General features: G+C 49.1%; 1 protein-coding gene across 1 annotated transcript in view; it reads right to left on the bottom strand.

The window, feature by feature from the left end:
- Positions 1-24,603, bottom strand: part of efr3ba (EFR3 homolog Ba (S. cerevisiae)) — a 301,549-nt gene that overhangs the window by 20,067 nt on the left and 256,879 nt on the right. Inside the window, exons 18-19 of the mRNA XM_038797345.1 lie at positions 9,803-9,894; positions 8,399-8,447 (exon numbers count right to left, since the gene is read on the bottom strand). Of these exons, the coding sequence (XP_038653273.1) occupies positions 8,399-8,447; positions 9,803-9,894 (141 nt within the window). The remainder of the gene's footprint in view (positions 1-8,398; positions 8,448-9,802; positions 9,895-24,603) is intronic.

The raw sequence follows: 24,603 nt of genomic DNA, 5'->3' as shown, positions 1-24,603 counted from the left end.
AGAGATCTAGGTGTACAGGTCCACAGGTCACTGAAAGGGGCAACACAGGTGGAGAAGGTAGTCAAGAAGTCATACGGCATGCTTGCCTTCATTGGCCGGGGCATTGAGTATAAGAATTGGCAAGTCATGTTGCAGCTGTACAGAGCCTTAGTTAGGCCACACTTGGAGTATAGTGTTCAATTCTGGTCGCCACACTACCAGAAGGATGTGGAGGCTTTAGAGAGGGTGCAGAAGAGATTTACCAGGATGTTGCCTGGTATGGAGGGCATTAGCTATGAGGAGAGGTTGAATAAACTCGGTTTGTTCTCACTGGAACGACGGAGGTTGAGGGGCGACCTGATAGAGGCCTACAAAATTATGAGGGGCATAGACAGAGTGGATAGTCAGAGGCTTTTTCCCAGGGTAGAGGGGTCAATTACTAGGGGGCATAGGTTTAAGGTGCGAGGGGCAAGGTTTAGAGGAGATGTACGAGATAAGTTTTTTACGCAGAGGGTAGTGGGTGCCTGGAACTCGCTGCCGGAGGAGGTGGTGGAAGCAGGGACGATAGTGACATTTAAGGGGCATCTTGACAAATACATGAATAGGATGGGAATAGAGGGATACGGACCCCAGAAGTGTAGAAGATTTTAGTTTAGACGGGCAGCATGGTCAGCGCAGGCTTGGAGGACCGAAGGGCCTGTTCCGGTGCTGTACTTTTCTTTGTTCTTTATTCTATTTCCAAGTCAGGGTGGTGAGTGACTTGGAGGGGAACCTCCAGGTGGTGGGGTTCCCAGGTATCTGTTGCTTTTGTCCTTCTAGAGGGTAGTGGTCGTGGATTTGGAAGGTGCTGTGTAACGAACCTTGCTGAGTTGCAGGTGGTACACATGGCTGCCGCTGTGCATCGGTGGTGGAGGGATTGAATATTAGTGGGTCGGGTAACAATCGACCGGGCTGCTTTGTCCTGGATGGTGTTGAGCTTCTTGAGCGTTGTTTGAGCTGCATTCATCCAGGTAAGTGGAGAGTATTCCATTCCACTCCTGACTTGTGCCTGTAGATGGTGGACAGACTTTGGGGGGGGGGGGGGGGGGGGGGGTCCAGGAGGTGAATTACTCGCTGTAGGATTCCTAGCCTCTGACCTGCTCTGGTAGCCACAGTATTAATGTGGCTGGGTCCAGTTCAGTTTCTGATCAATGGTAACCCCCAGGATGTTGATTGTGGGAGATGTCAAGGGGCGATGGTTAGATCCTCTCTTATTGGACATGGCCATTGCCTGGCATTTGTGTGGCGTGAATGTAACTTGTCACTTGTCTTCCCCAAGCCTGGATATTGTCCAGGTCTTGCTGCATTTGGACATGGACTGCTTCAGTATCTGAGGAGTCACAGATAGAGCAGCCATCAGCAAACATCCCCAATTCTGAAGCCATGATGGAAGGAAGGTCATTGATGAAGCAGCTGAAGGTAGTTGGGGCCGAGGACACTACCCTGAGGAAGTCAGAATCTCAGAATTATTACAGTGCAGAAGGAGGCCATTCTGTCCATCGTGTCTGCTTCAGATCTCAAATGAACATTCTGACTATTTACTCTGACCATACATCTCAGAATCAAAGGAAACAGTCTCAACCTCGCCAATCTATCCTCATACCTACAGTTCTTTATCTCTGGAATCATTCTGTGAATCTCTCTGTTTCCTCTCCAATGTCTCCACATCCTTCCTCAGTCTGGTGCCCAGAACTGGACACAGTCTCCAGGTGAGACCCAACTAGTGTCTTACGCAAGCTCTACATGACCTCCTTACTCTTGTACTCACTGCCCAGTTAATGAAGCCCTGGATACCACATGCTTTATTAACTGCTCTCTCACGTGACCTGCCATCTTCAATGACTGATGGACACACGTACCAAGCTCCCTCTGTTCCTGCCCCTCCTGTACAGTTTCTCCTTTTAATTTTTACTGTCTCTCCACATTCTTCCTGCCAAATTGAATCACCATGCTTCTCTGCATTGAACTTCATCTGGCACATTCTGCCCAATCCACCACATATTTATGTCCTATTGAAGGTCAAGCTATCCTCATCATAGTTGACAAGGCTGCCAGTCTTTGTGCTATCTGTAAATTTTGCCATGGTGCCTTAACTCACCACAGTCTAGGCCATTAATATCTCAGAAAGGGCACGGGTCCCAACACTGACCCCACACTACAAACCTTCCTCCAATCTGAAAAACAACTATTTATTACCACTCCCACTCTCCTGTCACTCGGTCAATTTCTTATCAATTTTATTCCTTTTATTCCATGAGTTAGTCTATTGTGTGGTACTGTATCAGATGCCTTTTGAAATCCACATACACCACATGTGGGCAGTACGGTAGCACCTATGGTTAACACTGTTGCTTCACTGCTCTAGGGTCCCAGGTTCGATTCTCGGCTTGGGTCACTGTCTGTGCGGAGTCCTGCACGTTCTCCCCCGTGTCTGCGTGGGTTTCCTCCGGGTGCTCCGGTTTCCTCCCACAGTCCAAAGATGTGCAGGTTAGGTGGATTGGCCATGATAAATTGCCCTTAGTGTCTAAAAAAGGTTAGGTGGGGTTGCTGGGTTACAGGGATGGGGTGGAGGTGTGGGCTTGGATAGGGTGCTTTCCAAGGGCCGGTGCAGACTCGATGGGTCGAATGGCCTCCTTCTGCACCGTAATTCTGTGATTCCCAGCAGTCACTCTCACCTCACCCCTGGAATTCAACTCTTTTGTTCATGTTTCAACCAAGGTTGAAATGAGTTCAGGTGTTGAGTGGCCCTGGCGGAACCCAAACAGAGCTCAGTTGATGACCCCTTCCATTACTTTCCTGATGATCGAGGGTAGACTGATGGGGCAGTAATTGGCCAGGTTGAACTTGTCCTGTTTTTTGTGTCTAGGACATACCTGGGCAATGTCCCACATTGCTGGGTAGATGCCAGTGCTGTAGCTAGACTGGAACAGCTTGGCTAGGGGGGGGCGGCAAGTTCTGGAGCACTGGAAATCAGGATTATTGCCGGAATATTGTTGGGGAAGGAGATGGCGTTGAGTATTGTCACAGGGACCGGTTTAGCTCAGTGGGCTGCACAGCTGGTTGGAGATGCGAAGCGAGTCCAGCAGCGTGGGTTCAATTCCCGTACCGGCTGAGGTTATTCATAAAGGCCCCGCCTTCTCAACCTTGCCCCTCGCCTGAGGTGTGGTGACCCTCAGGTTAAATCACCACCAGCCAGCTCACCGCCTCAAAGGGAAAGCAGCCAATGGGCATCTGGGACTGTGGTGACTAAGGTAAGAGTGGTATTGTCATTGGACGAGTAATGCAGAGGCCCAGGGGAATACCCTGGGGCCCGGGGTTAGAATCCTGCCATGGCAGATGGTGAAATTTGAATTCACAGAATCACAGAGTGCAGGAAAGGCCCTTCAGCCCATCGAGTCTGCGCCGCCGCATGAAAGGCCCCTCATCTGACAATCCTAATCCCATTTGCCAGCATTTGGCCCATAGCCAATGTTAAGGTGTGCTAAGTGCTCATCCAGGTTACTTTTTAAAGGATGTGAGGCAACCCGCCTCTACCACCCCTCCCAGGCAGTGCGTTCCAGACCCTCACCACCTCCCAGGCAGTGCGTTCCAGACCCTCACCACCCTCCCAGGCAGTGTGTTCCTGACCGTCACCACCCTCCCAGGCAGCTGTGTCCAGGAACCTCACCACCCTCCCAGGCAGTGTGTTCCTGACCGTCACCACCCCTCCCAGGCAGTGCGTTCCAGACCCTCACCACCCTCCCGGCAGTGTGTTCCTGACCGTCACCCACCCTCCCAGGCAGTGTGTTCCAGACCCTCACCACCCTCCCAGGCAGTGTGTCCTGACCGTCACCACCCTCCCAGGGCAGTGCGTTCCAGACCCTCACCACCCCCTCCCGGGCAGTGTGTTCCTGACCGTCACCACACCTCCCAGGCAGTGTGTCCTGACCGTCACCACCACTCCAGGCAGTGCGTTCCTGACCGTCACCACCCTCCCAGGCAGTGCGTTCCAGGACGATCACCACCCTCCCAGGCAGTGCGTTCCTGACCGTCACCACCCTCCCAGGCAGTGCGTTCCAGACGATCACCACCCTCCCAGGCAGTGTGTTCCTGATCGTCACCACCCTCCCAGGCAGTGTGTTCCTGACCGTCACCACCCTCCCAGGCAGTGTGTTCCTGACCGTCACCACCCTCCCAGGCAGTGCGTTCCTGACCGTCACCACCCTCCCAGGCAGTGTGTTCCTGACCCTCACCACCCTCCCAGACAGTGTGTTCCAGACCGTCACCACCCTCCCAGGCAGTGTGTTCCTGACCGTCACCACCCTCCCAGGCAGTGTGTTCCAGACCCTCACCACCCTCCCAGGCAGTGTGTTCCTGACCATCACCACCCTCCCAGGCAGCGCGTTCCTGGCCATCACCCCCCTCCCAGGCAGTGTGTTCCTGACCGTCACCACCCTCCCAGGCAGTGTGTTCCTGACCGTCACCACCCTCCCAGGCAGTGTGTTCCAGGACCGTCACCACCATCCAGGCAGTGTGTTCCTGACCGTCACCACCCTCCCAGGCAGTGTGTTCCTGACCCATCCCCACCCTCCAGGCAGTGCGTTCCAGACTTTCACCACCCTCCCAGGCAGTGCGTTCCAGACCGTCACCACCCTCCCAGGCAGTGGTGTTCCTGACCGTCACCCACCTCCCAGACAGTGTGTTCCAGAAACCTCACCACCCTCCCAGGCAGTGTGTTCCTGACCATCACCACCCCTCCCAGGCAGTGTGTTCCTGACCATCACCACCCTCCCGGCAGTGCGTTCCTGACCGTCACCACCCTCCCAGGCAGTGTGTTCCTGACCATCACCACCCCTCCCCAGGCAGTGTGTTCCTGACCCTCACCACCCTCCCAGGCAGTGCGTTCCTGACCCTCACCACCCTCCCAGGCAGTGCGTTCCACACCGTCACCACCCTCCCAGGCAGTGTGTTCCAGACCGTCACCACCCTCCCAGGCAGTGTGTTCCAGACCCTCTCCCACCCTCCCAGGCAGTGTGTTCCTGACCCTCACCACCCTCCCAGACAGTGTGTTCCTGACTGTCACCCCCCTCCCAGGCAGTGTGTTCCTGACCGTCACCACCCTCCCAGGCAGTGTGTTCCTGACCCTCACCACCCTCCCAGACAGTGTGTTCCTGACTGTCACCACCCTCCCAGGCAGTGTGTTCCACACCGTCACCACCCTCCCAGGCAGTGTGTTCCTAAACCTCACCACCCTCCCAGGCAGTGCGTTCCTGACCCTCACCACCCCTCCCAGGCAGTGTGTTCCTGACCCTCACCACCCTCCCAGACAGTGTGTTCCAGACCCTCACCACCCTCCCAGGCAGTATGTTCCTGACCGTCACCACCCTCCCAGGCAGTGTGTTCCTGACCCTCACCACCCTCCCAGGCAGTGTGTTCCTGACCCTCACCACCCTCCCAGGCAGTGTGTTCCAGCCTCTACCACCCTCCCAGGCAGTGTGTTCCTGACCGTCACCACCTTCCCAGGCAGTGTGTTCCTGACCCTCACCACCCTCCCAGGCAATGTGTTCCAGACCGTCACCACCCTCCCAGGCAGTGTGTTCCTGACCGTCACCACCCTCCCAGGCAGTGTGTTCCAGACCGTCACCACCCTCCCAGGCAGTGTGTTCCTGACCATCACCACCCTCCCAGGCAGTGTGTTCCTGACCGTCACCACCCTCCCAGGCAGTGTGTTCCAGACCCTCACCACCCTCCCAGGCAGTGCATTCCAGACCGTCACCACCCTCTGGGTAAAAGGTTTTTCCTCAAATCCCCCCTGAACCTCCCACACCTCACATAAGAACATAAGAACTAGGAGCAGGAGTCGGCCATCTGGCCCCTCGAGCCTGCTCCGCCATCAATGAGATCATGGCTGATCTTTTGTGGACTCAGCTCCACTTTCCGGCCCCGAACACCATAACCCTTAATCCCTTTATTCTTCAAAAAACTATCTATCTTTACCTTAAAAACATGTAATGAAGGAGCCTCAACTGCTTCACTGGGCAAGGAATTCCATAGATTCACAACCCTTTGGGTGAAGAAGTTCCTCCTAAACTCAGTTCTAAATCTACTTCCCCTTATTTTGAGGCTATGCCCCCTAGTTCTGCTGTCACCCGCCAGTGGAAACAACCTGCCCGCATCTATCCTATCTATTCCCTTCATAATTTTAAATGTTTCTATAAGATCCCCCCTCATCCTTCTAAATTCCAACGAGTACAGTCCCAGTCTACTCAACCTCTCCTCATAATCCAACCCCTTCAGCTCTGGGATTAACCTAGTGAATCTCCTCTGCACACCTCCAGCGCCAGTACGTCCTTTCTCAAGTAAGGAGACCAAAACTGAACACAATACTCCAGGTGTGGCCGCACTAACACCTTATACAATTGCAACATAACCTCCCTAGTCTTAAACTCCATCCCTCTAGCAATGAAGGACAAAATTCCATTTGCCTTCTTAATCACCTGTTGCACTTGTAAACCAACCTTCTGTGACTCATGCACTAGCACACCCAAGTCTCTCTGAACAGCGGCATGCTTTAATATTTTATCGTTTAAATAATAATCCCGTTTGCTGTTATTCCTACCAAAATGGATAACCTCACATTTGTCAACATTGTATTCCATCTGCCAGACCCGAGCCCATTCACTTAACCTATCCAAATCCCTCTGCAGACTTCCAGTATCCTCTGCACTTTTCGCTTTACCACTCATCTTAGTGTCATCTGCAAACTTGGACACATTGCCCTTGGTCCCCAACTCCAAATCATCAATGTAAATTGTGAACAATTGTGGGCCCAACACGGATCCCTGAGGGACACCACTAGCTACTGATTGCCAACCAGAGAAACACCCATTTATCCCAACTCTTTGCTTTCTATTAATTAACCAATCCTCTATCCATGCTACTACTTTACCCTTAATGCCATGCATCTTTATCTTATGCAGCAACCTTTTGTGTGGCACCTTGTCAAAGGCTTTCTGGAAATCCAGATATACCACATCCATCGGCTCCCCGTTATTACTGCACTGGTAATGTCCTCAAAAATTCCACTAAATTAGTTAGGCACGACCTGCCTTTTACGAACCCATGCTGCGTCTGCCCAATGGGACAATTTTCTATCCAGATGCCTCGCAATTTCTTCCTTGATGATAGATTCCAGCATCTTCCCTATTACCGAAGTTAAACTCACTGGCCTATAATTTCCTGCTTTCTGCCTACCTCCTTTTTTAAACAGTGGCGTCACGTTTGCTAATTTCCAATCCACCGGGACCACCCCAGAGTCTAGTGAATTTCGGTAAATTATCACTAGTGCATCTGCAATTTCCCTAGCCATCTCTTTTAGCACTCTGGGATGCATTCCATCAGGGCCAGGAGACTTGTCTACCTTTAGCCCCATTAGCTTGCCCATCACTCCCTCCTTAGTGATAACAATCGTCTCAAGGTCCTCACCTGTCATAGCCTCATTTCTATCAGTCACTGGCATGTTATTTGTGTCTTCCACTGTGAAGACCGACCCAAAAAACCTGTTCAGTTCCTCAGCCATTTCCTCATTTCCCATTATTAAAACTCCCTTCTCATCCTCTAAAGGACCAATATTTACCTTAGCCACTCTTTTTTGTCTTATATATTTGTAGAAACTTTTACTGTCTGTTTTTATATTCTGAGCAAGTTTACTCTCATACTCTATCTTACTCTTCTTTATAGCTTTTTTAGTAGCTCACCTTGAACTTGTTTCCCCCTGGTAACCGACCTTTCAACTGAGGGGAACAGCTGCTCCCTATCCACCCTGTCCATGTCCCTCATAATCCTGTCCACCTCGATCAGGTCGCCCCTCAGTCTTCAATTAAAATTTGGATGAAAAGTCTAATGATGACCATGAAACAATGGTGGATTGTTATAAAGCCCCACCTGGTTGACTAATGTCCTTTCGGGAGAGAAGCCTAAAATCAATACTTGATCTGATCAGCCTGCGACTCCAGATCCACAGCAATGTGGTGACTCTGCAATGCACTCTGTTACTCAATTAGGGATGGCAATAAAGGCCAGCCCTGCCAGCCATGCCCACATCCTGTGAATGGATAGGAAAAAAGGCCCATGGTATCCAGTGCCTTCAACTGTTTTTTCATTATCCAAATGAAGCAGGAGATGAATGAGCAGCCATTGGAACGGTTGATGATGGTCATTTTCATTTGCACATTTCAAATTGACATTCATAATTGTGACTGGAAGAACTCAAGTCATGCTTTCATTAATCAGGTGGTGCTGCCAAAGCAAAGGCTGTGCATCGACCATCTCACCCATCCTCATCAGACTAACAGCCTATCCTCATCTCATACTGCATTGAGTGGGAGATTCTGCATCTTACCTATTGCTTTCTTCAGAGTTTCAAATGTGATTTCCTCAGTTGGCATTTTCTGTAGCAGAGGAAACAAATCAACGTTACTTAGATCTCTCTGTACCAACAAAATACATCAGTCAAGCAGAGAGAGGAAGAATTACATTGAAGCACAAAAGTGGTGAGCAAAGGGTAATTAACACAAAATAATTGTGATTTTTATTGGTGTGTATCTTAGAACATAGAACATAGAATGATACAGCGCAGTACAGGCCCTTCGGCCCTCGATGTTGCACCGACATGGAGAAAAAAACTAAAGGCCATCTAACCTACACTATGCCCTTATCATCCATATGCTTATCCAATAAACTTTTAAATGCCCTCAATGTTGGCGAGTTCACTACTGTTGCAGGTAGGGCATTCCACGGCCTCACCACTCTTTGCGTAAAAAACCCACCTCTGACCTCTGTCCTATATCTATTACCCCTCAATTTAAAGCTATGTCCCCTCGTGCTAGCCACCTCCATCCGCGGGAGAAGGCTCTCGCTGTCCACCCTATCTAACCCTCTGATCATTTTGTATGCCTCTATTAGGTCACCTCTTAACCTTCTTCTCTCTAACGAAAACAACCTCAAGTCCATCAGCCTTTCCTCATAAGATTTTCCCTCCATACCAGGCAACATCCTGGTAAATCTCCTCTGCACCCGTTCCAAAGCTTCCACGTCCTTCCTATAATGAGGCGACCAGAACTGTACGCAATACTCCAAATGCGGCCGTACTAGAGTTTTGTACAACTGCAACATGACCTCATGGCTCCGGAACTCAATCCCTCTACCAATAAAGGCCAACACACCATAGGCCTTCTTCACAACCCTATCAACCTGGGTGGCAACTTTCAGGGATCTATGTACATGGACACCGAGATCCCTCTGCTCATCCACACTGCTAAGAATTTTACCATTAGCCAAATATTCCTTAATCCTGTTATTCTTTCCAAAGTGAATCACCTCACACTTCTCCACATTAAACTCCATTTGCCACCTCTCAGCCCAGCTCTGCAGCTTATCTATGTCATATCTATGTGTGAATTAAACATTGTTTAACCTCAGGGAGGTGACTAGTCAGCTTTGCATACTCCCAGTGACACAGAGAAGACACATCATGGATGACTCTCACCTCCCTGAACAGCCAGAGTCCTCACCACTATTGCTAGGGAATGTGTGGTCTTTGTGTAAATACTCTTACCCTGTCATCAATGATCTCAACATTTCCCAAGAAGGAGCATGTTGAAATGATCCTGTGCAATGCTGTGTAGTTGCTTCTAATTCCTGTTACTCTATTCCTTCCAGGGCCCCATTAGGCAATTCAGTTCCCACTATCATTCTTTCAAACCTGCCACTCTCTCTCAGGCTAATGCCAGAACCAATAACGTACCTCCTCCTTTTCAGGACTGTTGCGAGATTCCACTTCCACCTGGAGTGAGATGGTCTCTCCAATGCTCTTTCTCTTTGATAAACGATCCTCATCTGTGAGACAACGTTAAACAGCACAAATCAATCTGTCAGACATCCTTAAACAGCACCAATCAATCTGTGAGACAGCATTAAACAGCACAATCAATCTGTGAGACAGCATTAAACAGCACCAATCAATCTGTGAGACAGCATTAAACAGCACCAATCAATCTGTGAGACAGCATTAAACAGCACCAATCAATCTGTGAGACAGCATTAAACAGCACCAATCAATCTATGACACAGCATTAAACAGCACCAATCAATCTGTGAGACAGCATTAAACAGCACAATCAATCTGTGAGACAGCATTAAACAGCACAATCAATCTGTGAGACAGCATTAAACAGCACCAATCAATCTGTCAGACATCGTTAAACAGCACCAATCAATCTGTGAGACAGCATTAAACAGCACCAATCAATCTGTGAGACAGCATTAAACAGCACCAATCAATCTATGACACAGCATTAAACAGCACCAATCAATCTGTGAGACAGCATTAAACAGCACAATCAATCTGTGAGACAGCATTAAACAGCCCCAATCAATCTGTCAGACATCGTTAAACAGCACCAATCAATCTGTGAGACAGCATTAAACAGCACCAATCAATCTGTGAGACAGCATTAAACAGCACCAATCAATCTGTGAGACAGCATTAAACAGCACCAATCAATCTATGACACAGCATTAAACAGCACAATCAATCTGTGAGACAGCATTAAACAGCACCAATCAATCTGTGAGACAGCATTAAACAGCACAATCAATCTGTGAGACAGCATTAAACAGCACAATCAATCTGTGAGACAGCATTAAACAGCACCAATCAATCTGTGAGACAGCATTAAACAGCACCAATCAATCTGTGAGGCAGCATTAAACAGCACCAATCTGCGAGACAGCATTAAACAGCACCAATCAATCTGTGAGACAGCATTAAACAGCACCAATCAATCTGTGAGACAGCATTAAACAGCACCAATCAATCTATGACACAGCATTAAACAGCACAATCAATCTGTGAGACAGCATTAAACAGCACCAATCAATCTGTGAGACAGCATTAAACAGCACAATCAATCTGTGAGACAGCATTAAACAGCACAATCAATCTGTGAGACAGCATTAAACAGCACAATCAATCTGTGAGACAGCATTAAACAGCACCAATCAATCTGTGAGACAGCATTAAACAGCACCAATCAATCTGTGAGGCAGCATTAAACAGCACCAATCTGCGAGACAGCATTAAACAGCACCAATCAGTGACACAGCATTAAACATCACCAATCAATCTGAGACACATCATTAATCAGCACCAATCAATCTGTGACACAGCATTAAACAGCACCAATCTGTTAAACAGCATTAAACAGCACCAATCAGTGACACAGCATTAAACATCACCAATCAATCTGTGAGACAGCATTAAACAGCACCAATCAATCTGTGAGGCAGCATTAAACAGCACCAATCAATCTGTCAAACAGCATTAAACAGCACCAATCAGTGACACAGCATTAAACATCACCAATCAATCTGTGAGACAGCATTAAACAGCACCAATCAATCTGTGAGACAGCATTAAACAGCACCAATCAATCTGTGAGGCAGCATGAAACAGCACCAATCAATCTGTCAAACAGCATTAAACAGCACCAATCAATCTGTGAGATAGCATTAAACAGCACAAATCAATCTCTGAGACAGCATTAATCAGCACCAATCTGTGAGACAGCATTAAACAGCACCAATCAATCTGTGAGACAGCATTAAACAGCACCAATCAATCTGTGAGACAGCATTAAACAGTACAAATCAATCTGTGACACAGCATTAAACAGCACCAATCTGTGAGACAGCATTAAACAGCACCAATCAATCTGTGAGACAGCATTAAACAGCACAATCAATCTGTGAGACAGCATTAAACAGCACCAATCTGTGAGACAGCATTAAACAGCCCCAATCAATCTGTGAGACAGCATTAAACAGCACCAATCAATCTGTGAGGCAGCATTAAACAGCACCAATCAATCTGTGAGACAGCATTAAACAGCACCAATCAATCTGTGACACAGCATTAAACAGCACCAATCAATCTGTGAGACAGCATTAAACAGCACCAATCAATCTGTGAGGCAGCATTAAACAGCACCAATCAATCTGTGAGACAGCATTAAACAGCACCAATCAATCTGTGACACAGCATTAAACAGCACCAATCAATCTGTGACACAGCATTAATCAGCACCAATCAATCTGTGAGACAGCATTAAACAGCACCAATCAATCTGTGAGACAGCATTAAACAGCACCAATCAATCTGTCAGACATCGTTAAACAGCACCAATCAATCTGTGAGACAGCATTAAACAGCACCAATCAATCTGTGACACAGCATTAATCAGCACCAATCAATCTGTGAGACAGCATTAAACAGCACCAATCAATCTGTGAGACAGCATTAAACAGCACCAATCAATCTGTCAGACATCGTTAAACAGCACCAATCAATCTGTGAGACAGCATTAAACAGCACCAATCAATCTGTGAGACAGCATTAAACAGCACCAATCAATCTGTCAGACATCGTTAAACAGCACCAATCAATCTATGACAGCATTAAACAGCACCAATCAATCTGTGAGGCAGCATGAAACAGCACCAATCTGTCAGACAGCATTAAACAGCACCAATCAATCTCTGAGACAGCATTAAACAGCACAAATCAATCTGTGAGATAGCATTAAACAGCACAAATCAATCTCTGAGACAGCATTAATCAGCACCAATCTGTGAGACAGCATTAAACAGCACCAATCAATCTGTGAGACAGCATTAAACAGCACCAATCAATCTGTGAGACAGCATTAAACAGCACCAATCAATCTGTGAGACAGCATTAAACAGCACCAATCAATCTGTGAGACAGCATTAAACAGCACCAATCAATCTGTGAGACAGCATTAATCAGCACCAATCAATCTGTGAGACAGCATTAATCAGCACCAATCAATCTGTGAGACAGCATTAAACAGCACCAATCAATCTGTGAGACAGCATTAAACAGCACCAATCAATCTGTGAGACAGCATTAAACAGCACCAATCAATCTGTGAGACAGCATTAAACAGCACCAATCAATCTGTGAGACAGCATTAAACAGCACCAATCTGTGAGACAGCATTAAACAGCACCAATCAATCTGTGAGACAGTATTATACAACACCAATCAATCGTCGTCTTTACAAAAACAATTGTTTTGAGATGTATTTCGGAGTTATGCATGTCTCGGTTCTCAGGTAAGTTTTCATGCTCCATCCTTCCTTCCTATATTTAAATGCAAACTCTGTCCAGTTAACTACTCCAACACATTCTGTCAGACGTCACCCTGTGGCTCTCCTGGTCATTTCCATTAACTCAGATCACATTGAATCGCCACAGTCTGATTCGCCACATCTCATTTCACTCTCCATGTTGATTGGCTTTGGATTCTCAAAACTAGAATCCACTGGGGAAAGGGTCCAGGCACTGGGGTGTGTGGATATAGAATGTGTCTGATGAGATGGGGTAGCACGGTAGCATGGTGGTTAGCATAAATGCTTCACAGCTCCAGGGTCCCAGGTTCGATTCCCGGCTGGGTCACTGTCTGTGTGGAGTCTGCACGTCCTCCCCGTGTGTGCGTGGGTTTCCTCCGGGTGCTCCGGTTTCCTCCCACAGTCCAAAGATGTGCGGGTTAGGTGGATTGGGCCATGCTAAATTGCCCGTAGTGTCCTAATAGTAAGGTTAAGGGGGGGAGTTGTTGGGTTACGGGTATAGGGTGGATACATGGGTTTGAGTAGGGTGATCATTGCTCGGCACAACATCGAGGGCCGAAGGGCCTGTTCTGTGCTGTACTGTTCTATGTACTAGATGGTGCAGGAGGGAGAGCTTTATATTCGTGGCACATTGGGACTATTTCTGGATGTGGTGGAATTCATTCATACCAGACAGGTTTGTTTGCACTGAGTGCTGAATTTGGGTGCATTTGAGTGCTATAGTGAGAGTTTGGTGACTGAGGGATATTAAGGGTTCATTTTTTATTTTTATCTAAAATCTAGTCTTTCTTTTATTTAGGTAACTAAGTTAAAAGTTGCTGTTTGGTTGAGAAGAAAGTGAATTTTCAATCAGCTTTTAAAAAAGGTTCTACTTGTAGGAACTTGCAGCTGGAGCTTGTTAATTAGTTAATTGGATTAGGCCAGTTTGCAGAGGCTAGAGTCACAGGATTAATCTGAGCTAGTTACAGTGCAGACTTTGTTTGCACTGGAGTGCTGAATTGGGGTGCACTTAAGTGCTATAGTGAGAGTTTGGTGCTGAGGGAGTGCTGAATTTGGGTGCATTTGAGTGCTATAGTGAGAGTTTGGTGACTGAGGGAGTTAGGTGAGAAGGAAGTAAGGTGCTCCTTTTCATTTCATTTCCTAAATATCCTCAAAGAGCGTGAAGGGAGCCGGGAGTTTACAGAGAGTGCAGCTGACTGGGAGCAGAGTCGGAGGGCGGAGTTCCAGTTGGTCCACAGGGCAGCTATATTCTGTAAGGTAAGAGGGGATGGAGGCTAGGGCAGTTTCATGCTCCTCCTGTAGGATGTGGGTGGTGAGGGATACCACCGGTGTCCCCGCTGACTATACCTGCGGGAAGTGCACCCAACTCTAGCTCCTCAGAGACCGTGTTAGGGAATTGGAGCTGGAGCTGGATGAACTTTGGATCATCTGGGAGGCAGAGGGGGTAATAGAGAAGAGTTACAGGGAGGTAGCCACACCCAAGGTTCAGGATAAGAGTAGCTGGGTTACAGTCAGGGGAAAGAAAATGAATGGGCAGACATTGCAGGGATCCCTCGTGGCCGTTCCCCTTCAAAACAAGTATACCATTTTGGATGCTGTTGGGGGGGGATGACCTACCGGGGGAAGGCCCTAGCGGCCAGGTTTCTGGCACTGAGTCTGGCTCTGGGGCTCAGAAGGGAAGGGGGGGAATAGAAAAGCAATAGTGATAGGAAAACATAGAACATAGAACTGTACAGAACAGAATAGGCCCTTCGGCCCTCGATGTTGTGCCGAGCATTGTCCGAAACCAAGATCAAGCTATCCCACTCCCTGTCATTCTGGTGTGCTCCATGTGCCTATCCAATAACCACTTGAAAGCTCCTAAAGTGTCCGACTCCACTATCACAGCAGGCAGTCCATTCCACACCCTAACCACTCTCTGAGTAAAGAACCTACCATGGACGTCCCTCCTATATCTCCCAGCCTGAATCTTATAGTTATGCCCCCTTGTATCAGCTAAATCCACCTGAGGAAATAGTCTCTGAACGTCCACTCTATCTATCCCTATCACTCTATCATCATCTTATAAACATCTATTAAGTCGCCTCTCATCCTCCTCCGCTCCAAAGAGAAAAGCCCTAGCTCCCTCAACCTTTCCTCATAAGACCTATCCTGCAAACCAGGCAGCATCCTGGTAAATCTCCTTTGCACCCTTTCCAATGCTTCCACATCCTTCCTATAACGTGACCAGAACTGCACACAATACTCCAAACGTGGTCTCACCAGGGTCATGTACAGTTGCAACATAACCCCGCGGCTCTTAAACTCAAGCCCCCTGTTAATAAACGCTAACACACTATAAGCCTTCTTCACGGCTCTATCCACTTGAGTGGCAATCTTCAGAGATCTGTGGACATGAACCCCAAGATCTCTCTGGTCCTCCACATTCCTCAGAACCCTGCCGTTGACCCTGTAAGTCGCATTCAAATTTGTCCTACCAAAATGAATCACCTCGCACTTATCAGCGTTAAACTCCATCTGCCATTTTGCGGCCCAGCTCTGCATCCTATCAATGTCTCTTTGCAGCTTACAACAGCCCTCCACCTCATCCACTACTCCACCAATCTTGGTGTCATCAGCAAATTTACTGACCCACCCTTCAGCCCCCTCCTTCAAGTCATTGATAAAAATCAGAAATAGCAGAGGACCCAGCACTGATCCCCGTGGTACACTGCTGGTAACTGGTCTCCAGTCTGAAAATTTTCCATCCACCACCACCCTCTGCCTTCTACGTGACAGCCAGTTACTTATCCAATTGGCCAGATTTCCCTCTATCCCACACCTCCTTACTTTCTTCATGAGCCGACCATGGGGAACCTTATCAAACGCTAAATGGTTAGGGGAATAGATCGGAGATTCTGCGGTCGCGAGCGAGACTCCCAGAAGATATGTTGCCTCCCGGGTGCCAGGGCCAGGGATGTCTCGGATCGTGTCTTCAGGATCCTGAAGGGGGAGGGTGAGCAGCCAGAAGTCGTGGTGCACATTGGTACCAACGACATTGGTAGGAAAAGGGGTGTGTTAGGCTGGAAGTTAAAGCCAGGACAGACAGAGTTGTCATCTTTGGTTTGTTACCGGTGCCACGTGATAGCACTAATTTGGCAGGGGAATGGGAACCGGACTTGTAGTCCAGCAACTAAGCTAGCCGATATTCAGGACATCAAAGCGTGTAGTGACGCAGTGGGGAAGGTAACACTGACAAAGGAGAGTACTTGCAGGCAAGGAGATGGGTTGAAGTGTGTATACTTCAACGCAAGAAGCATCAGGAATAAGATGGGTGAACTTAAGGCATGGTCGGTACTTTGGACTACGATGTGGTGACCATCAAGGAAACTTGGATAGAAGAGGGGCAGAAATGGTTGTTGGAGGTTCCTGGTTTTAGATGTTTCAATAAGATTAGGCAGGGTGGTAAAAGAGGTGGGGGGGGGGGGGGGGGTGGCATTGTTAATTAGAGATAGTATAACAGCTGCAGAAAGGCAGTTCGAGGGGGATCTGCCTACTGAGGTAATATGGGTTGAAGTCAGAAATAGGAAAGGAGAAGTCACCTTGTTGGGAGTTTTCTATAGGCCCCCAAATAGCAGCAGAGATGTGGAGGAACAGATTGGGAAACAGATTTTGGAAAGGTGCAGAAGTCACAGGGTAGCAATCATGGGTGACTTCAACTTCCCAAACATTGAGTTGAAACTCTTTAGATCAAATAGTTTGGATGGGGTGGTGTTTGTGCAGTGTGTCCAGGAAGCTTTTCTAACACAGTATGTAGATTGTCCGACCTGAGCCGGGGGCCATATTGGATTTAGTACTTGGTAATGAACCAGGGCAGGTGATAGATTTGTTAGTGGGGGAGCATTTTGGAGATAGTGACCACAATTCTGTGACTTTCACTTTAGTAATGGAGATGGATAGGTGCGTGCAACAGGGCAAGGTTTACAATTGGGGGAAGGGTAAATACAATGCTGTCAGACAAGAATTGAAGTGCAGAAGTTGGGAACATAGGCTGTCAGGGAAGGACACAATTGAAATGTGGAACTTGTTCAAGGAACAGGTACTACGTGTCCTTGATATGTATGTTCCTGTCAGGCAGGGAAGAGATGGTCGAGTGAGGGAACATTGGTTGACAAGAGAGGTTGAATGTCTTGTTAAGAGGAAGAAGGAGACTTATGTAAGGCTGAGGAAACAAGGTTCAGACAGGCCACTGGAGAGATACAAGATAGCCAGGAGGGAACTGAAGAAAGGGATTAGGAGAGCTAAGAGAGGGCATGAAAAATCTTTGGCGGGTAGGATCAAGGAAAACTCCAAGGCCGTTTATGTGAGAAATATGAAAATGACTAGAACAAGGGTAGATCTGATCAAGGACAGTGGCGGGAGATTGTGCATTGAGTCTGAAGAGATAGGAAAGGTCTTGAACAAGTATTTTTCTTCAGTATTTACAAACGAGAGGGGCCATATTGTTGGAGAGGACAGTGTGAAACAGACTGGTAAGCTCGGGGAGATACTTGTTAGGAAGGAATATGTGTTGGGCATTTTGAAAAACTTGAGGATAGACAAGTCCTTCGGGCCTGACGGGATATATCCAAGGATTCTATGGGAAGCAAGAGATGAAATTGCAGAGCCGTTGGCAATGATCTTTTCATCCTCACTGTCAACAGGAGTGGTACTAGGGGATTGGAGAGGGGCGAATGTCGTGCCCCTGTTCAAAAAAGAGAATAGGGATAACCCTGGGAATTACAGGCCAGTTAGTCTTACTTCGGTGGTAGGCAAAGTAATGGAAAGGGTACTGAGGGATAGTATTTCTGAGCATCTGGAAAGACACTGCTTGATTAGGGATAGTCAGCACGGATTTGTGAGGGGTAGGTCTTGCCTCACAAGTCTTATTGAATTCCTTGAGGAGGTGACCAAGCACGTGGACAAAGGTAAAGCAGTGGATGTAGTGTACATGGATTTTAGTAAGGCACTTGATAAGGTTCCCCATGGTAGGCTTATGCAGAAAGTAAGGAGGCATGGGATAGTGGGAGATTTGGCCAGTTGGATAACGAACTGGCTAACCGATAGAAGTCAGAGAGTGGTGGTGGATGGCAAATATTCAGACTGGAGCACAGTTACCAGTGGCGTACTGCAGGGATCAGTTCTGGGTCCTCTGCTGTTAGTGATTTTCATTAATGACTTGGATGAGGGAGTTGAAGGGTAGGGTCAGTAAATTTGCAGACGATACGAAGATTGGTGGAGTTGTGGATAGTGAGGAGGGCTGTTGTCGGCTGCAAAGAGACATAGATAGGATGCAGAGCTGGGCTGAGAAGTGGCAGATGGAGTTTAACCCTGAAAAGTGTGAGGTTGTCCATTTTGGAAGGACAAATATGAATGCGGAATACAGGGTTAACGGTAGGGTTCTTGGCAATGTGGAGGAGCAGAGAGATCTTGGGGTCTATGTTCATAGATCTTTGAAAGTTGCCACTCAAGTGGATAGAGCTGTGAAGAAGGCCTATGGTGTGCTGGCGTTCATTAGCAGAGGGATTGAATTTAAGAGCCGTGAGGTGATGATGCAGCTGTACAAAACCTTGGTCAGGCCACATTTGGAGTACTGTGTGCAATTCTGGTCGCCTCATTTTAGGAAGGATGTGGAAGCTTTGGAAAAGGTGCAAAGGAGATTTACCAGGATGTTGCCTGGAATGGAGAGTAGGTCTTACGAGGAAAGGTTGAGGGTGCTAGGCCTTTTTTCATTAGAACGGAGAAGGATGAGGGGCGACTTGATAGAGGTTTATAAGAGGATCAGGGGGATAGATAGAGTAGACAGTCAGAGACTTTTTCCCTGGGTGGAACAAACCATTACAAGGGGACATAAATTTAAGGTGAATGGTGGACGATATCGGGGGGATGTCAGAGGTAGGTTCTTTACCAGAGAGTAGTGGGGGCATGGAATGCACTGCCTGTGGAAGTAGTTGAGTCGTAAACATTAGGGACCTTCAAGCGGGTATTGGATAGGTACATGGATTACGGTAGAATGATGGAGTGTAGGTTAATTTGTTCTTAAGGGCAGCACGGTAGCATTGTGGATAGCACAATTGCTTCACAGCTCCAGGGTCCCAGGTTTGATTCCGTCTTGGGTCACTGTGTGTAGATTAATTTGTTCTTAATCTAGGACAAAAGATCGGCACAACATCGAGGGCCAAAGGGCCTGTTCTGTGCTGTATTTTTCTATGTTCTATGTTCTAGGTTGCACCTAAACAGAACAGGATCAATGTCCACACTGGTGGCTTTCCCACGTTCCTGGGGAGGGTTAAAACCAACTTGGCAGGGGGATGAACCAGACTGTTGCAGAAAAGGGTACAGACAGCATTTGGATAGAGAGATGGCAATAGGGTAAGATATGGCAATTAAAGTTCTGCATTGCCGATTATTTGTGCCTAGTTGTCTGCGAAAAGGACTGGAATGAAAGTGTGACTGTTGGGTGAGTGGGTATAAGTTTGTAATTTATATCTCTGTAAATAAATGCTTATAAATATGTGCAAAGATTGGCTCCAGTTCAACCTTTTACTACATGGCTTTCTGGAATATAACAAAGACAAACAGTGGCTTATTAAGGACCAAATCAATCTCTGTATGGACCCAGAGACCATGGTTGAGTTACTAAATGAGAATTTTGCATCTGCCTTTATCAAGAAGGAGGTTGTGACCAAAGTCAGTAAAAGAGGAGATGGCTGAGATATTGGAAGAGATAAAAATAGATAAAGCGGAGGAAGGAGGGAAACTGTGTGGGCCCAAATTGTGAAGTCTCCAGGACTGGATGAGATCTATCCAGGGATGTTGAGGTAAGTAAGGGTGGGAATTGCAGAGATGCTGACCACATTCTTCCAATTCAGTAGTGACATGGAGAGTTTCAAATGTAACACCGTTTTTCAAAAAAGGTTGTAAAGATAAACACAGCAACGACAGGCCAGTGGGTTTAACCTTGGTGATAGGAAAGCATTTAGGAACAATGGGCGAAATTTTCCCCTACCCAACCTGTCTCAAGTGAGTTGTTCATGTCAGGCACAATGCTCCTTCCCTCTCACGGACCACATGTCTCGCAGCATCTCCATCTGATGAGATTGGTCCTGGGCATCAGGTGGAGACAGGAACCCCCAGGCAAGGCAGCAGCCGGAGGGATGCTGGATCCCAGGACACAGCTGGCCCACAGTCAGATGCCAAGCCTCTGGACAAGGTTCTACAGGAGCTGATGTAGGTGATAAGACTCAGCCGTGACATTCAGCAGGGGGTGTCAGCGACATTCTGGATACTATATAGATGATTGGAGGAGTCCCAATGGCTTTGGTCGCAGAGGATGTTACCGACCATGCATGGCACTGAGGTCAACACTATTAGGGTGGCAACCCATGTGGAAAACATGGAGCACGATGTCTGCGTCTTGAGTGATGGTGCCGAAGGCAAAGCTCAGTCAGTGGCGACCATGGCTGAGGGCCTCGATATCATGTCCCAGTCGCTGAGGGACATGTCCCAGACACAGATGGACAATGCCGAGGCCTCCAGAGCGTGGCCCAGTCACAGAGGGGCATGGCTGAGGGCGTTGACACAGATGGACAATGCCGAGGCCTCCAGAGCGTGGCCCAGTCACAGAGGGGCATGGCTGAGGGCGTTGACACCATAGTAGAGACAATGGGAAGCCGCCAGGATTGGCAGCGGTAGATGACTCAGAGGCCTCAGGAGCTCCGCCAGCTGCCCCTCCATCCCATGGAGACCCCCAGGGCCCTACGGGCACCGTCAGGGAGGAAAAAGCACTGGAGGCCAACCCCGGGCCTTCCACAAAGGAGACAATGACAATCTCCAGTTCTCCTGAATCCACCCTCCTGACACCGATGCATCCCGAGGGCAGGGCGCAGAAAAGATTGGCATGGCGACCCCAGTGACACCCGTACGTTGTCTGGGGACCCTGCCCTCCAGAGGATGTTCGCCAAGGGCATCAAAGGTCACGGAGAGAGGAAAGCAGCAGGCTGTGTCCTCGCCTGATGTGCCTCCTGGGGTCACACCTAGACGTAACAGTAGACTATGTAAAATAAGAAGATTGAGGAGCACTGAGTGGGCACTGGGCTGGGGGGGGGGGGGGGGGGGGAGGAGAGGGACTGGCAGGGTTCATTATCCGTAGCTTGGGGAATGGAAATGTCAATAGTTCACTGTCAAAACATGTATCACCAGGGGCTAGATTATCCGTCCCTCAGACTGGGGCAGGATTCGTGAAGTTCCACCACAGCAAAGCAGGCGCTGCACCTGGACCCATTCAGCAACTGTTAAGGGGCGAAGTTGCCCAGGCACTGACCGCCTCTGCCACCTGCGTTAAGGGGCAAACACCGGCACCACGTGGAACACAATCGATTCCAATGGTGCCGGATTGGCCGGGTCAGAGATTGACACTCGGGAGGCTGACAAGCTGCAGCCGCACACACACATTACACTCCCCACACACACTCATCCCAGCCCCACACACACATTACACTCCCCACACACACTCATCCCAGCCCCACACACACATTACACTCCCCACACACGCTCATCCCAGCCGCACACACACATTACACTCCCCACACACACTCATCCCAGCCTCACACACACATTACGCTCCCCACACACACTCATCCCAGCCCCAAACACACATTACACTCCCCACACACACTCATCCCAGCCGCACACACACATTACACTCCCCACACACTCATCCCAGCCGCACACACACATTACACTCCCCACACACACTCATCCCAGCCGCGCACACACATTACACTCCCCACACACTCATCCCAGCCGCACACACACATTACACTCCCCACACACACTCATCCCAGCCGCACACACACATTACACTCCCCACACACACTCATCCCAGCCGCACACACACATTACACTCCCCACACACACATTACACTCCCCACACACACTCATCCCAGCCGCACACACACATTACACTCCCCACACACACTCACCCCAGCCCCACACACACACACTCCCCACACACACTCATCCCAGCCTCACACACACATTACACTCCCCACACACACATTACACTCCCCACACACACTCATCCCAGCCGCACATACTCACTTCACTCCCCACACACACTCATCCCAGCCGCACACACACATTACACTCCCCACACACACTCATCCCAGCCGCACACACTCATTACACTACCCACACACACTCATCCCAGCCGCACACACACATTACACTCCCCACACACACTCATCCCAGCTGCACATACACATTACACTCCCCACACACACTCATCCCAGCCGCACATACTCACTTCACTCCCCACACACACTCATCCCAGCCGCACACACACATTACACTCCCCACACACACTCATCCCAGCCGCACACACACATTACACTCCCCACACACACTCATCCCAGCCGCACACACACATTACACTACCCACACACACTCATCCCAACCGCACACACACATTACACTCCCCACACACACTCATCCCAGCGGCACATACACATTACACTCCCCACACACACTCATCCCAGCTGCACATACTCACTTCACTCCCCACACACACTCATCCCAGCCGCACACACACATTACACTCCCCACACACACTCATCCCAGCCACACACACACATTACACTACCCACACACACTCATCCCAGCCGCACACACACATTACACTCCCCACACACACTCATCCCAGCTGCACATACACATTACACTCCCCACACACACTCATCCCAGCCGCACACACACATTACACTCCCCACACACACTCATCCCAGCCGCACACACACATTACACTCCCCACACACACTCATCCCAGCCGCACATACACATTACACTCCCCACACACACTCATCCCAGCCGCACACACACATTACACTCCCCACACACACTCATCCCAGCCCCACACACACATTACACTCCCCACACACACTCATCCCAGCCGCACACACACATTACACTCCCCACACACACTCATCCCAGCCGCACACACACATTACACTCCCCACACACACTCATCCCAGCCGCACACACACACATTACACTCGCCACACACACTCATTCCAGCCACACACACACATTACACTCCCCACACACACTCATCCCAGCCTCACACACATTACACTCCCCACACACACTCATCCCAGCCGCACACACACATTACACTCCCCCCACACACTCATCCCAGCCGCACACACACATTACACTCCCCACACACACTCATCCCAGCCTCACAGACATTACACTCCCCACACACACTCATCCCAGCCGCACACACACATTACACTCCCCACACACACTCATCCCAGCCGCACACACACATTACACTCCCCACACACACTCATCCCAGCCGCACACACATTACACTCCCCACACACACTCATCCCAGCCGCACACACACATTACACTCCCCACACACACTCATCCCAGCCGCACACACATTACACTCCCCACACACACTCATCCCAGCCGCACACACACATTACACACCCCACACACACTCATCCCAGCCGCACACACACATTACACTCCCCACACACACTCATCCCAGCCGCACACACACATTACACTCCCCACACACACTCATCCCAGCCCCACACACACATTACACTCCCCACACACACTCAACCCAGCCGCACACACACATTGCACTCCCCACACACACTCATCCCAGCCGCACACACATTACACTCCCCACACACAGTCATCCCAGCCGCACACACACAATACACTCCCCACACACACTCATCCCAGCCGCACACACACATTACACTCCCCACACACACTCATCCCAGCCGCACACACATTACACTCCCCACACACACTCATCCCAGCCGCACACACACTTTACACTCCCCACACACACTCATCCCAGCCGCACACACACATTATACTCCCCACACACACTCATCCCAGCCGCGCACACACATTACACTCCCCACACACACTCATCCCAGCCGCACACACATTACACTCCCCACACACACTCATCCCAGCCGCACACACACATTACACTCCCCACACACACTCATCCCAGCCGCACACACACATTACACTCCTCACACACACTCATCCCAGCCGCACACACACATTACACTCCCCACACACACTCATCTCAGCCTCACACACACATTACACTCCCCACACACACTCATCCCAGCCTCACACACACATTACACTCCCCAAACACACTCATCCCAGCCCCACACACACATTACACTCCCCACACACACTCATCCCAGCCGCACACACACATTACACTCCCCACACACACTCATCCCAGCCTCACACACACATTACACTCCCCACGCACACTCATCCCAGCCACGCGCACACACATTACACTCCCCACACACACTCATCCCAGCGC

The sequence above is a fragment of the Scyliorhinus canicula genome, chromosome 1, assembly GCF_902713615.1.
Source record: "Scyliorhinus canicula chromosome 1, sScyCan1.1, whole genome shotgun sequence".
NCBI lineage: Eukaryota > Metazoa > Chordata > Chondrichthyes > Carcharhiniformes > Scyliorhinidae > Scyliorhinus > Scyliorhinus canicula.
This window is presented reverse-complemented; position numbering and strand designations above follow the sequence as displayed.